Source organism: Pangasianodon hypophthalmus, chromosome 30, assembly GCF_027358585.1.
Source record: "Pangasianodon hypophthalmus isolate fPanHyp1 chromosome 30, fPanHyp1.pri, whole genome shotgun sequence".
In the NCBI taxonomy this organism is placed as follows: domain Eukaryota; kingdom Metazoa; phylum Chordata; class Actinopteri; order Siluriformes; family Pangasiidae; genus Pangasianodon; species Pangasianodon hypophthalmus.
Window position 1 is genome coordinate 9,490,886 of NC_069739.1, and position 16,378 is coordinate 9,507,263.

The 16,378-nt window shown below is 37.6% G+C and overlaps 1 protein-coding gene across 2 annotated transcripts in view; it reads right to left on the bottom strand.

Annotated features, from left to right (window-relative positions):
- The window catches only part of usta (uronyl 2-sulfotransferase a), an 80,064-nt gene that overhangs the window by 10,272 nt on the left and 53,414 nt on the right, over positions 1-16,378 (bottom strand). For both annotated transcript variants that reach the window (XM_026917799.3, XM_026917798.3), the window contains 2 exons: positions 12,868-12,947; positions 12,635-12,788 (listed from right to left, as the gene is read on the bottom strand). In XM_026917799.3, the coding sequence (XP_026773600.1) occupies positions 12,635-12,788; positions 12,868-12,947 (234 nt within the window). The remainder of the gene's footprint in view (positions 1-12,634; positions 12,789-12,867; positions 12,948-16,378) is intronic.

The following is a 16,378-nucleotide window of genomic DNA, read 5'->3' on the forward strand; positions in this document are numbered from 1 at the left end:
ATTATCAGGTATCATGGACGTATATGTAATATAGCCCCATGAACTGTATCCTTAAGTCCAGTGTTATGAAGAATGTTACAGAATAATGACATCAGCTCAGGAATGACCTGAGAGTGCTCTATCTGTAAATGCCTATAAACCTTCTGTCACTGCCTCTGGTTTGGCTCTAAGGCACACTGTGGTTTCATGCAATGTGCAAAACTACTCATATGCCGGCGAAGAGAAGGGCACGCGCACGCAAACACACACACACACACACACACACACACACACACTCACTCAAACAGCAGGCAGTTATGCTGTAGTATAGAATGCTATGAAATTCCACACCATTTAGCTGCACTTTACACAGGGCTCAGTTAAAAAGTGAATAAGAAGGTGATATAAAAACAAAATATGAAAGAAATCATTGTTTTTAGGGTCAGCAACACTTCAGCAGTCAAAGTTCTGTGCTAATGACAGGAAGGTTGCGAGTTCAAATCCCAGGAATGCCCGAAAACCTCCCTTGGGTCACTGAACCATCAACTGCTTAACCCTGTGCTTGGACTGTATTCTGTCTCATTATTAACTTACATCTGCTAAATGTATAAATGTTAAACCAATTTTTTTAAAATCTTCAAGAAGGTCACGTGACAGACACTGAACAGAAAGTGACTGCTACTACTGAAAAGGTACTACATTTGAAATACAGTAAATGCAACAGATAAGGTCTTTCTGATAAAAAAAAAATGCTCGTTCAGCACAGACAATGGCACAGAGGTTAAAAAACAAGCAGTTCTCTTTCACTTTTAGCCTGAACAACACCACAGCCATCCGCGGCCGGGGGCCCAAGAGAGCAAAACTGGCCATGATCTCAGGGAGGGAGGGGTGGCATACTCTCTCTCCCCTGTCAATCACAGTGATACTAGCCAATCATGGGCATCTGTGAGCTCGTATCATGCAGAAGAGGGTGGATAGCACTTTCAATGAGCAGCAGTTCGAAAAGATGCAGTTGGCTGGCTTCAGGTGCCTCAGGAATCACATGATCGCCATCACCCTCCCTGGCTGGTAGCTGTCGTGTGATAGGGCAGAGCTGCCTGATGGGTGGGAACTGGCCATGACTAAATTAGCGAGGTAATCGGGGGGGAAAGCATGATGGAGGTTCCTTTCTCCTCGACGACCCCTGGGTGGGTGAATGAGATCATGTACTTGGACCCTGATGTCATACATGCACACTTCGTTATTTCCATTACAATCTACAACTGCCTGAAGTGTGCGCTTTCTATTTTCCCCATTGCATTAAACCCTTTTTCAGGAAATTGAAGGAAAAAAAAACCTGAACTCCAGACTGTTGGTCATATCTACTGCATTACATTCAAGCTCCTTGCAGGTTTTTGCATTTCTAAGCACAACAAGAGCAAATGAGAGCATGTTTATTTTTTCCACCTGTCAGTTCACGTTTTGAGAATGACACTCTTAGCTGGCGGTGCTGTCAGAGTCACGCAGCTCTCTGTAGGCCTTGATGTGTTTTTGAATCCTGGACCATCCACCACCGAATATGAACTTCCCCATCGCCATCCTGATTCCTTTATGGATTGAATCAGCACATTGTAATGTTTTAGTGCACAACAATATTTCTTGTTAGACCTTGTGATATACTGCTTTGGTCAGCTCTAATAGTTTCATAATCAATAGTCTAGCTATGGATAGACATTAGATATCACGACCTGCCATCACTGGACCACAGGACCATATGGATAACTACACAACACACACACAGCGTCAGTGTGAGCTACAGGTATTGCTGTTTGAATACTTGGTTGAGAATTGTACAGATTTTTTTTTCTCTCTTACAGGTGGACTTACTGAAAGAGGACAAAGAGTGCAGAATGGAAAATGTCAGTGACTGTGGAAGACATTCTGCTTTATGTTGGCTTCCTGCTTCATGATCTGCAGTAAGCACATACTGGGCCTCATTTATCAAACTGGTTACAAACTAATTTACGCGTAACTCATTCGTATGAGCTTTTACAAAGAAATATGGTTCATGAAAATCCCATACATTTGGAAAAAACTTTTGTATCCTACTCATGCTTGTGCTGTGTGTGTAAAAACGACTTTAAATCATATACAGTAATTAGTGATGAGCTACTGCACTTTTATATCTGGATTATACTACTGAGGGTAAATTGCTTATTTTTATTTCATTTTTATTCCGGTTCCATTTTATCCAGAGCGACTTTGGAGTCTCACACATTTGGAGTCTCATACACATTTCACGCTCACTTATTATTATTATTAATATTAAATATTATTAAATATTTGTATTAAATAACTTCCACTTCTGTCTTTCAGACTTTACCCTGATTGTTCATTTCATGCTCCCAGCTGTCTGTGTGCTTGACCTTTTATGGAGTTTTGTGGGCGTCACTACATGCAAATGAGCTGTGTCAGGAACGTACTTTGCACTTTACATGTGATCAACATACACACACGAGTACAAAGATAATCAGCATTTCTGAAACTTCTGTAAAGCCTGCGGAAAATTTTCATTCTCTTTGGCTTACACAAACATTTACTAAAAGATTGATAAATGAGGCCCGTCTTGAGAATTGAGATCTCTTCTTCAAACTACCACAGATACGGTGGCCCTGAAAATTGTGACTTTTCCTTAAGCTGAGATGGAATAAATGCAAAACTGAAAACACTGAGAAAGACTGTAAAGTTAGAATTGTGAAAATAGTGATGTTAATGCCCACATAAAAAAATAATGTCTGAATCAAAACGTATTCTTTAAAAATAAAACTGTTTCCCTAAATATACAGATTTCATTTAGAACTTCAGAAAAGCAACTAATAAGTGCTCAGACTGTTTGGGAAAATTTCAGAAAAGCATCATATGTAATTCCTCAGGAAGGATCCTTATGTGTGTAAAAAAAAAAAAAAAAAAAAAAAAAAAAAATTAAGCCTATTTCTAGATCTATAAACTCATTTCAAGTTTAAAATGTTCTTATTCTATTAGCAGATAATTTTGCTTCTTTCTAAAAATAAACGCAAACTTATCTGTCAGTAGAATAAGACAGTGTCAAGCTTGAAATGAGGGAAATACCTAGAAATAGGCTTAATAATCTTGTTTTAATTTAAATTTAAATTTATTATAGAGAAATATCAGTTGAATCTGAGATATCTTTAAGATATTTCTACTTGCTAAGGTATTGCTTAGTGCAGTATGACTATCTTTGAAATTTAAAACAATTACACAAATAACAGGCATATTAGTAAAGGATTATTAGCCTTATTAATGCCCTCCACATCATTTACTTGTTCTGACATCTGGGTCTTCATGTAATAAAAGCTTCAACTATTAACATATTATCTTTGTTAACTACATTTCTGCTTTGGTCCTGAGCTTTTTACTAGCTCTGTGGTTGATCATTTGCACCACTTTATGGTGGCATTTACGCTGTGATTTAAGCCATGTGCCGTTTGCAGCCTTAGTAAACTGTACATTAATTGCAAATGTACTTTCCTGGGTCCACATCTGGATCACAATCTGGTCTGCTAATTGACAACCCCTGGCCTAGATGATACACTATCAAAACACTGAGGTTTTTTTTAAAATTTATATTTATAACATTACTTTTTTATTTGTAAGAAAGTGCTGGTTCGAGATCTCTATCAGCATCAGCAGATTTAGAATTAGGCCATTTTCTTATGTATATAACTATCTTTATACACTACTTGTCAAAAGTTGCTCATTATTTACTATTAATAAAGACACTATAAAACACTAAACATAGCACTATAAAATAACACTAGAGGTTGCACTGATCCAATGCCCAGTACTGGTATCAGGCAAAAAAAATGGTGGATCAGGTCTCAGGTATATAAACACACACACACGCACACGCACACATGCACACACACATATGCAAACTGTATATAATGTACATTAGATGTGCTACTGTAACAATATAAGCATACAATTAATTCAAATCATATACATGTTTATAACTTAACCATTTTCTAAATTCAGCTTACTTAGGACAGTCTGAAAATGCAATAAAGAGAGGATGTAATGGATGCACAAAACACCCCACAACTGTGGTTAAATGATGAGCTACTGGATTTTGCACTATAAATGGTGTTTCTAATAAACAGGGGAATAAGGTAGACTGGGAAATATAGAATGGTACTTAGGCCTACTGATGAGTATGCGGAGATTTTTACTTTGTGTACTGTACTCATATAAATGTACAGAAAGATGTTGATGTTTAATTTTGTTTAATCCTCCTACAAGAAATAAATGACTTTTACTGACTTACTGACTTACTTTTTAGTGAGCTTTTCCTGTGATTTTTACTTAATCTGTTCATACTGAATGTTAGAAAAGATTAGTTATGATTTTGGAAAATATCAGAGATGTTCTGAACCCTGTTATTGCTGCTGCAGTTATTTTACTCAGTCTACTGCGTTCATACAATACTCAAATATGGTGATGAATTTGGAGAAGATTATTTCAAGCCTATTATTGTGTTGTTATTAATGGCATGAATACGTCTGCTACAAAGAAAGAACTTTTTAAATGTGTCAAATAGGATGAAAATAAAGGCCTAAAGCAATGAAAACGTGTCGCAATTTTCCAAACATTCTGTTGCAAATTCCCAAACGTCATTAATAAGGAGAGGATTTCAGAAATGTGTTGGGGATTTTGTTTTATTAATGGCAAGAGCACTGGGAAAACACGGACAGACTCTGAACAGATGAGACATCGGCAGATGAAACAGATGAAACACATACTTCTCTGTCCGTTCATCTGCAGCATTCTGTTTTCCTCATTGACTTTTTTTTTTTGTTTTTTAATTTTTATCAAGCCATATTGTCAGTTTACTCATCAGACTTGAAGGTTAAATGGGGGGAAAAAAAAAGATCTTTGAAGATCTATAGATGTTCTGCAACAGAAGCCAGGAAGGTTCATGTTTAGAGTCGCTGAACTATAGCCATTTATTTCATACCTTTATCTGCTGTTTATGTACTAAGTTCCGTCCGCTGAAATACTTTCCTGGGTCCACATCTGGATCACAATCTGGTCTGCTAATTGACAACCCCTGGCCTAGATGATACACTATGAAAACACAGAGGTTTTTTTTTTTTTTTTTTTTTTTTTTTTTTATAATATTACTTTTTTATAATATACACACAATGTGAAGTGTAGTTCGACTTTCTTTTGAAGAAATACACATGGCCAGTAGCCACAGAACCAGCTTTTCACAAAGTGTCTCACAATTTTGATATACAGCTACAGTGTACACTGTAATGTAATCAAAATACTCAATAAGAAAATATTTTACTCTAAGATTTTTTTTAATAATGGCCATTTAATAATGGCAGGACTATCCTGTGTAGCAAAAAATTACTCTCAATGTGTCGCACAAATTGTACAATTGCATATGAGACAAAGTAAAATTTCTTCTTATTTAGTATTTAGATGTTGTGTTACACTGTACCTCATACGTGATTGTCATATTTGTGTAAATGAATTACATTTATAATTAATTATTCAGCCTTCAATGGAAAAAGAGTAATTTTGGCTAAAATGGAAAGAAAACTAATTTCCTTGGACCTCAGCCACTCCAACTTTGCTGCTCCCCCGCTTTCACAGGCGCCGATGTACACAAAGAGTGTCCTGGCTGGGCTTCCGTTGACCTGACTGTCAAGACCGGGAACGTTTTCAAGTTTGGTGGAGAAGAATGTAGAAGTGAATAATGATGCTGACCTAAAAAAAAACGACTTAGTGTGCAACTTGGGGAACACGTGAAGCTACAAGTTAGATAGTGATAATGTCCCAAACGTGTCTGAGAGTGCCAGGAGTGCCCAAACAACTAAATCAACAAGAGTTCAGCGAGGACAAGACAGAAGCTGAGGAAGGAGAGAGAAAGGGAGAGAAAGAGGAAAGAGGTGGACACGTGTAATAATATAAACAGGAAATGACACACACACTGCTGGCTTGTGTCCTATGAAGAGCATGTCCTAAACCCTCCCACGTCCTGAACCAGTGTTTCTGAGACGTTCTCTCTCAGTGCTGCAGGACTGGACATGCTACACATCGTTCCAGTTCTACTCATTCATTTTCGCTGCAGACACATGGCACTGATCCCAACGAACCACTGGGAACACAGTCATGCTAATTCACCCAAACTACCTCCACCATGTGCCTTATCCTTTATTGTCAAAACAAGCAGCCACTGAGCACATATTTCAGGAAGATTTTTGGGAAAACAGCTTACATTTGTAATACACTTTACATGTGTAATGTTAGAGAGATTGTAAAAAGCAGCTATTACTGTTGGACGGGTTCCTTTCAGACTGTTTCTTATTACACACTCAGACAGACAGTCAGAGCTAGGCTGTGTTTGTCACGCGTTACTGTTCGGACCATGTCTCCACACTAACAAAACAATCTCACTATGCTCATCAACATCCCACTAAGAGCACAAAATGAGAGAGCATGTATGCGGAAGAGGGTCGATAGCACTTTGCTCCGAGTGTGTTACGCTGCTGTGTGATACAGCAGTTAAAAAAAAGCAGCTGTCTGGCTTTCACATGTCCTGGAGGATGCACATGTTAGTCTTCACCCTGTTGTGCGATAGGGAAGCGCTAGCAGGTGGGTGGGAATTCAATGGTGAACAAATTAAGAAGGAAATTGGGAAATAAAAAAGAATCAGATTTCTCACTCTCCATTTAAATGCTAGCCTCATTATCGTCTCTTGCCTCGAGTGAGCAGGGAAATAATCGCCGATTCATACATTCATTCATTCAGTCAGTTCTGTTGCCTAGATTTCTTATTAATTATAACTTTGTCCGTGGTCATCTGTACAGAGTGTCTAAGTGCTCTTCTCTGTTTTGATGATGATGTGACTGAGCAGGCACACCATGGACAATTTGACATCTGATCTGAATCAGGCTTTTATCTGATTTTGTTATGACACATAACTGTCTTAAAAACCTGTAAACGTGCAAAACTCTGAAGTGGTGAGAAAATCATAGTTAGTAAGGTTTAGTCAAAACTTGATTTTTTTTTCTGTGTGAATTTTGGCTGCTTTCCAAAAATTCCAAAGAGTTTTCACACAGAGATGGACGACAAAAGAAACAGAAGAGAAGATGAGAAGAAAGAAAAATAAAGGTGTTATGGTGGGACAGATATGTAAGAAGCTGTTCTCATGCTGTTTTATCCAACTGAAGGAATACAGTAAAAGCATTTTTCACGTAAATGTTTATTTATAAGGGAGCTTTAAGTAAACAAGTTTTTATTTTTTAAAATTTTTTGCTTAGCACATGTTGAAATTATTATCTGTGATAATCTGACAGTAGACGCAGTAGAGATCCGCACAGATCTGTACAGATTAGGCTGTAACAATACTGCAGTATTTCAAGTTGTTACTATAAATCCAAGTGACAACAAACGAAATCTCTCTCTCTCTCTCTCTTGTGCATACTTTAATAACTAAACACACATGCAGCACCAAAATCCACAGCAGAACCTAATTACCCGACACAGTCAAATTTAAGTTACAATGAAACCGATTCTCAGATTTCAGTCGCATTGAACCTGAGTAAACCTGCACTGCATCTAATTAAAGGCTTAAATGTGGCTTGTGTGTGTAAGCATTAGAAAAAGGGGAATTCCAGTTCAGACTTGCACCAATTACAATAATTAAATCCCGCACAAATGCAGATCGTAAATCAGATCTCATCATACTGCCGCATCTAAGAGTTTATTTCATGCAGACGCTTTGACTGGTGCAGACAAATAAATCAACCCGACAGAGCGGTATACGTTCATATAAGACAGTGTGTAAACTGTAAGGGAAAAGTAATGAGGGTTTCAGGAGAAACTATGCACAATTTAAGCACAGAACTCTAAATCCCTGGCCTTTTTTGATTAGTGCCAGCTATTGTCGAACAGCAGCCATCATTAACTATGGGTTATTATGTTGAAACTGTATGTATGATATATGGACTGCCTGTTTGTAATTACACAAAGCCAAAGCGTTCATAAATTGGTGTATAAAACCAGCACTAGCTCTGTCCAGTAGTAAAGAGCTCCAGTGTTGCTGAGTATAATTTAAGAAAGAACTAGTGGATCTAGCAATGAAATGTGAACACACAGAGTTTCAACCCCAGTACACTGCTGGTGTGTTTTTTCGTAAAGTTTTGCAAGCGAAAAAACAAAAAAAAAACAAAAAAACTTGGCTACATTTCAGCTCTGTAGATCTGGAATGTCTCTGAATGTCGCCATTACATACAGTTGAGGTCAAACATTTACATAAACCCAGGCTAAAGATATTTCACAACTCCACACATTTCATGTTACCATACATTTCCCATGTCAAGTCAATTAGGGCACCTACTTTATTTCCATAAAAGGACATCTCAAAATATTAACTAAGAGACAGACTTCTTTCTTGTACGACAGCATTTCAGGTCATGGCGATGTCGGACTCTCTTAACAGTGGATGTAAATATTTGGTACCTGATACCTCCAGCTCCTTCACCAGTTCCTTTTTTTTTGTCTTTTTTGAAGCTTTCAGGCCAAAGTTCCTTTTACCTTGAACCACAAATAAAGAACCTTGAACCTCAAAGTTCCTTTATTGTGTTAATTTGTGCCTCCATCCTGAACAAGGAAGTGTCTGTGCAGTCCCAAGATTTTTATATTTGCACACAACTGTTTGTACAGATGCTTGTGGTACAATCAGTTGTTTGGAAATTGCTCCTAAAGAGGAACCAGACATGTAACGGTCCACAGTTATTTTTTCTGAGGTCTAGGCTGAGTTGTTTGGATTTTTTTTTTCCATGGTAGGGCAAAAAGCTACTGGCTCTAAAATACAGCCTCAGGTGCACTCCAAATTAAATAATTTTGACAATGTGCCAATCAGAAGCTTGTAAAAGTCGTTACATTAATTCCTGGAATCTTCCAGTCTGTTTAAAGATACAGTTAACTTGGTGTATGTAAACACTGGACCCACTGGAATTCTGATAAAGTGAATTAAAGCTGAAAAGAATCTGTCTCTAATTGATTGTTTTAACAGACTAATAGACTTGCCAAAAGAAATGTAAGGTAATATGTACACTTAATATATATATTAATATGCAGTTGTGAAAAAATGAATTTGATTGTCTTTATCCTAGGTGTTTGTAAACTTTTGCCCTCAACTGAAAAGTTGTTCAAATCCCTATAAAAACTATAACATGTAAAAGCAATTCAGTTGGATTTTGTACAGATAAAGCATTAAAGCATTAAAGCATTAAACTCAACCATTTTGATATTTTCTAACAGTTCATGCCAATTGTTATGAATTTGAACTACTTATACCACAATTATACTGAAGACAACTTTGGTTATCTACCCTGCCAGTCAAAAGTGTTCACCCTCATAGTGTTCTACTAATTTAGAATAACAATGAATACATTAACACTATGAAATAACTCATATTATGCCATGACCAAGAAAATTGTTTAAGAAATCAAACTTATTTTTTATGTTAAATTCTTAACAGTATTCCTGATGAAGATTTGCACACTACTGGCATTGTTTCATTAGGAAGCACATGGGAGGAAATTTCATAAAAGTTCCCAAAAGGGTCGAGCACTTCTAAGTTCTAAATGAAACAAAGTTTTATTCTAAGTAAAAATACTTATAAAAATATTTATAAATATGATTTAGAAAAAAAAATACACTGATAGTGACTTCACTATTTACATTTGTCTTAGAAACTAATTTGTGTGTCCTCTTTCTTGTACAATATATAAGTATGTTAGATGGTATCCAGACACTCTACGACTCAACAGACACACTATGACTCATTAAGAGAGGTTCTCATATGAAATAACACAACCCTTGCAACATTACACATAATTACTCAAGACTTAAATTAATGAACTGCTGATGTTGATTTGTTTTTGTCCAAGACCAGACTTCATCTGTAGTCAAGAACCAATCTGGGCCCAGAGCTGCATTCTTATAATTAAACCACATGCCAAGTCTTTATGTAATCAGCAACAAGTTTTCTGTTAAGTGTGTTACATTTGTATATAAAAACCACATTACAGCAGTTACAATGCTATAAACTGGTTTTTGCCTTATTCTCACATGAATCTAAAGAAATCGGTTCGCTCTTTCATAACTTAAGCTTCAAAACATCAGAAAGGAACTCATGTAAACTTCAGCAAAAATATTCTATGCAGACATTTTTAAGCGTTTTACACTTGTGACTGCTGACAAAAGATTTCATTCATGTCTGTGGTAGATTTATGAGCGAATTACGTATGTGTTGAAGACCATGAAGTGTTTCCCAGGGTTCATAGAAAAGTGCAAACTTACTGACTAAACTAATGACTCTCTCCCTTTCTCTCTCTCTCTCCCTCTCTCTCTCAAGGAAAAATATATAAAATAGAGCTCAATTTTTGACATCTACATCATCTTATTTGCTGTTAAAAAAGTGGATTATTTTTCACTTTTGTGGAACCAAGAACAACAAAACCACCTACTGTCCAACCTTTACTAGTCATGTGACCTTTTTGTTATCACATAGATAACATTGCAGCAATTGTGTTCAAAAGTCCTACTTTTGTGATGATAATGCAAACACAAAAATACACTACTGGTATGTGGATGCGAATACTGTACTTTGTATATATTTTTGTAAGGGTTGAAAAATTCCAGCATGTAGTATTTGGACAGTGACAGAGTTTTTGTGATTTTGCCTTTATACACCACAATGGATTTGAAATAAAACAATAATGTGATCGAAGTGTAGACTTTCAGCTTTATTTTAAGAGGTTCCACAAAAATATGGCATTTACCATTTAGGAATTACAGCCATTTTCAACAAAGTACCTCCATTTTCAGGGGCTCTAAGGTATTTGGACAAAGTGACATAATTGTAAATATAACCATAATTTTAATACTTGGATGAAAATCCTTTGCAGTCAATGACTGCCTGAAGTCTGGAGCCCATGTTCTAAAAACTCAAATTCTGAGTTTCCTCCCTGGAGATGCTTTGCAGGCCTTCACTGCAGCCACCTTCAGTTGCTGCTTGTTTGTGGGTCTTTCTGCCTTCAGTCTTGTCTTCAGTAAGTGAAAAGCATACTCTGTTGGGTTGAGATCAGGTGACTGTCTTGGCCATTGAAGAATATTCCGTTTCTTTGCCTTCAAAAGGTCTTGAGTTGCTTTCGCAGTATGTTTAGGGTCATTAACCACCTGCACTGTGAAGCGGTTTTGTAGCATTTGGCTGAATGTGAGCAGAGAGTATAGAGTATAATTCATCTTGCTACTTCTGTCAGCAGTCACATCATCAATAAACACCAGTGAGCCCGTTCCATTGGCAGCCATACATGCCCATGCCATAACACTGCCTCCACCATGTTTGACACATGATGTGGTATACTTTGGATCATGAGCTGCTCCTTTCTTTCACCATAATTTTCTCTTCCCATCATTCTGGTACAAGTTAATCTTGGTTTCATCAGTCCAGAGAATCTTATTCCAGAACATGGGAGGCTTTTTTAGATGTTTTCTGGCAAAGTCTAATCTGGCTTTCCTGTTCTTACCAGTGGTTTGCACCTTGTTGTAAACCCTCTGTATTTACATTCATGAAGGCGTCTCTTGATTGTAGATTTTGACAATGATACGCCTACCTTCTCCAGAGTATTCTTGAGTTCTGTTGATATTGAGAAGGGGTTTTTCTTCACCAAGGAAAGGATTCTGCGATCATCCGCTTTAGTTGTCTTCCGTGGTCTTCCAGGCCTTTCGATGTTGTTGAGCTCATCAGTGCTTTCTTTCTTTTTAAGAATGTACCCAACTGTTGATTTGGCCACACCTAAGGTTTTGCTATCTCTCTTATAGACTTATGTTGTTTTTTCAGCCTAATGATGGCCTCCTTCACTTGCATTGAGATCTCCTTGGACTTCATATTGGTAGCTCCAGTCGAACAGCTGCCAAATGGCAACTCAATACCTGATATCAACTCCAGACCTTTTATCTGTTTCATTTGTCTTGAAGTAACGAGGGAATGGACCGCACCTGGTCAATTAACTTCTTGTCAGTCAATTGTCTAAATACCTTTGAGCCCCTGAAAATGGAAGTACTTTGCTTAAAATGGCTGTAATTCCTAAACGGTAAATGCCATATTTTTTGTGGAACCTCTTAAAATAAAGCTGAAAGTCTACACTTCGATCACATCTTGATTGTTTTATTTCAAATCCATTGTGGTGTATAAAGACAAAATCACAAAAACTCCATCATTGTCCAAATACTTCTGGACCTATATACATGCACACACACACACACATATATATATATATATATATATATATATATATATATATATAAATTCCTATAATGCTAAGAATTGTCAAATTTTTTATTTCTAATTTTCAATACATTTAATAGCCCCGCATCTCCCATGCTCGAGGTGGTTGGCTTCAACTATGTAAGACCTTAACAAAGAGCTGAGGTAAGGAACTTTCAGTAAAGCCTGACACACCCCTGTGAGATGTGTGTGGGAAAGGATAGAGTCGCAAGTAAAAGACAAAGAGATAGGACAGAAAGAAGCCGAAAGAGAGGGAGAGAGAGAATGTACAAACAAGACTCTGACCAGGTATCTCTCGTCGTCCTTCATCCGAGGCGTACGGATCAAGTGATTCTGCTCGCCCCTCCAGTCTCCAAACCGGCGGAAAAAGTAGTTGGAGAGGAAGCGGTTAATGGGGTCTCTGATGATGTTAATGTAGACGGGCTGCTCCATCCTGAACCTGAGGAACATTCCAGAGTCTATACACAGCCATTGTAACTGGACATCTCAGCTGTCAATATGAATAGTGTCTGGCTCACCTGGTGAAGTTGAGGAAGTGAACATGCCTCGTGTACAGGAAGGGCTGTGGGATTGTGCTGATGTTTTTCATCAGATCCACCTGATGGACAAGCAAACAGAACACTCATGCTGTTGAGAGCTGCTTTACAGCAGAGGTGACGTACTGACATAATGATTCATTCAAATCATGCTTTCACTCTCGCCATTTTATTTATTTTTTATTCAGTCTGCCATTTATGATTTTGAATAAACAAGCAGAGTACAAACTGAGCAGCTCTAATTTCAAACTCCGGTTCCAATACAAACACAGAGCATTACACATGATGAAATATTTAGTCCAGTCAGCTGCCATGACGGATCCATTACTTATTTTCAGATGCTTTAAAGGACGCCATCAGCCCCCTCAGCTCAACTCAAGGACACGTCTAGTGGAAAACTCTTACGTAACATAATAAGTTCTTTTATATATGTCGTTATTGTGGCTTAATAAACCCAAGTCTAATAATATTAAGAGCATAGGGTTTTCAAAAATTATGTGACATGCAAACACACATGTCTATCTTATTATCCTTGTAAGGACCTTCCACTGACATGATTATTAATTACAACACCTGAACCATTCAGTAACCAAAAGGGAATCTTTTAGCTCTTTCAGTTTTCTAAATGATTTAAAAAAAAAACCCCCCTCCACCCACACACACCCACACACACCCACACACACCCACACACACACATACACACACACTCTCTTCCCTGTTAAAAAATTACTCCCTCTGGGCTCTGATGTCATGCCTTAAACATAACTGTGTTTTTCCCTCTCTCTTCAATTCTCTTTCTCCCTCTATCTTTCTCTATCTCCCTCTCTCTCACACTCACACTCACACACTTATAAAACAGCCAAACCACACAAACAATCTGGCCACAGGTAGTGACATCATCTGCATGATATCATTTCCTGTACACCTGTGGCTACTCTGACACTTTCAGATGTATGTTTGTGTGTGTGTGTGTGTGTGTGTGTGTGCAAACGTGTGGACATGTTTTATAGCTTGGTGGTGACAGTATTGCCTTTGTGTAGACATTTTACTGCAGCCTCTACACTAAAAAGAAAAAGTCTTTAAAAAAAAAAAAGGCTAAATATTTATTTTTGATTATTGAGGCTAGCGTTAGATTTAGGCGTATACATTACAAGTGTGTGTGTGTGTGTGTGTGTGTGTGCATGAGAGAGAGAGACAGAAAGATGTAAAATGCTGGGTGGTAGAATGATCAAATGGCTCAATTTTCTAGAGGAGAAGAGAAAAGAAGTTTTAGAAGACATGGCTGAGTAACTCTCAGGGGTTAACGTTCAGGCCAAAGTTCACAGGTCAAAGCAAGTCTGGTCTTCAGACTAGGCTTGGGAAAGAATGTATCTACACACACACACAGCATGGGTCTAAACACAATTCAACACCTACAAAACTGACTGCAATAAATAAAAACAATTTACAGTCATGAACCACAGAGGTACGTGTTGAATGCTGAGATGAGAGACGATAAGAGGATAACGATGAGGAGGCCACGTCCCTAAATTGTTGACAGACAATAAGGAAGCAAGTCCTTAAAATTCCACACATAGCTCGAAACTGTCGGACTTCTTTGGCTGTAAAACTTTCTAATGGACCCTAACATGAGGAACAGCTCAGGGCCACGAAATCGGTCTGTTCTTTCCTACAAACCACACGCTAGAGGTTGAAATGGCTGTACAAACCTGATGGAACTATTCACAATAGGTCTGGCCAGGTCCAGATGCCGTGTCTCAAATATCTGCTGGGCTCATGTCAAAATACCACATCCTGGTTTGATAATTGTTCCCACATTGAAGGCTGTATTCAGATTTGAGTTACTCAGGATTTATTATCAGCTTGAGTGAATTCTTGCACCACCGATGTAACCACAAACATATTTTGGAGCATCCAAATACACTGAAAATATTGATGGAATGGCATTCGAGGGAAATATTAAATATAAGGACATGATATTATCAATTAATTCACTGTATTTAACATGATATTATCAATTAATTCACTGTATGAATCAACCATTTTTTAATTTGGTGAGAGGAAACTGGAGGAATCTTAATTTTAATCTTAGAGACTTAGCTTATCTTGAGGACCGTATTTTATATGGCATGGTGTTTGTTTCAGTAAAATTAGGAACACACTTTTCCAAAGAATGCAAATTTTAAATACAAACATCGCTTGGTCTTTTTCCTGCCCAGATTCAGTGAAACTCTGTAGCCCACTGTAGCCTCAGGTTCCTGTTCAAGAGTGAAAAACAATGTGGTGTTCTGCTGGTGTAGCCCGTCTGCCTCGAAATTCGGCATGTTGTGCATTCTGAGATGCTTTTCTGCTCACCATCGTTATAAAGAGTGGTTATTTGAGTTACTGTATCCTTCCTGTCAGCTCAAACCAGTCTGGCCATTCTCCTCTGACCTCTCTCATCAACAAGGCGTTTCTAGTGGCAGAACCACTGCTCATTGGATATTTTTTGTTTTTTAAACCATTCTGTGTAAACTCTAGAGACTGTTGTGTAACTTAAGCAATGTTAAAATCTGCTAATAAACTAGACCTCTTTGTAATGTATTCATTCAAACCCAACCCTTTTTTTTTTTTTTTTTTTTTAAACATGTTGGAAAATAGAGTGGCACAATTATCACAGATATACGCGTATGTGTGTGTACACATATATATATATATATATATATGTGTGTGTGTGTGTGTGTGTGTGTGTGTGTGTGTGTGTGTGTGTAGATATATATTATCCATGTGTACTGTATATAGTTCATGTGAAAAGCCAATGCAGTTTGTAAGTAAATGAGAGAGCACTGTGGTCTCTTTACTCCAGCACACTGAATGCAATGAAACAGTAACTATGAGGTTAAAGTAAAGAATGTCAGCTTTAATTAGACTGCATGCGAGTCCATATCATGTGAACCATATAGGAATTACAGCTTTTATACACAGTCCTCCCATTTTAGAGCACCATCAGTAATTGGAGAGTTAGCTGTTTTCAGCCAGCTGTGTGTCACTGCATTGTGTGTGTTTTTTTTTCATACACAAGAGGTCTAACAAAAGATTTTGGGTTCATGGAGACACAGTACCGAATAACAGGTCAAAATTTTCAAGCATGAAGAGGTACTGCTGAAAACCGAGTCACTCCATCCATCACGGTGGCTCTATCATAACTGAAAGATGAACATGATTTTAAAAATCAATATGAGAACTGTATTTTGACATTGTGGTAATTTCTGATGACTTCTGGGACCCTCTCATGGACTCTTTACCCTCCTGCCATCACCGTGCCGCCACCAAGAGACTCTGCAACAGCTTATTAGATTTTTCTGTTCATTTTTCTCCATCCTGCTGCTATTGGAAAAAGAGAGGCAGTTGCTTTCAGTGGTTTCTTCAATCTGATACAGTTCTGTTGTCTTAGCTTGTTGGCATAAACTGTCCTGTGTAATTATTTTCCTGTATATTTGCACTTTATGTAGTC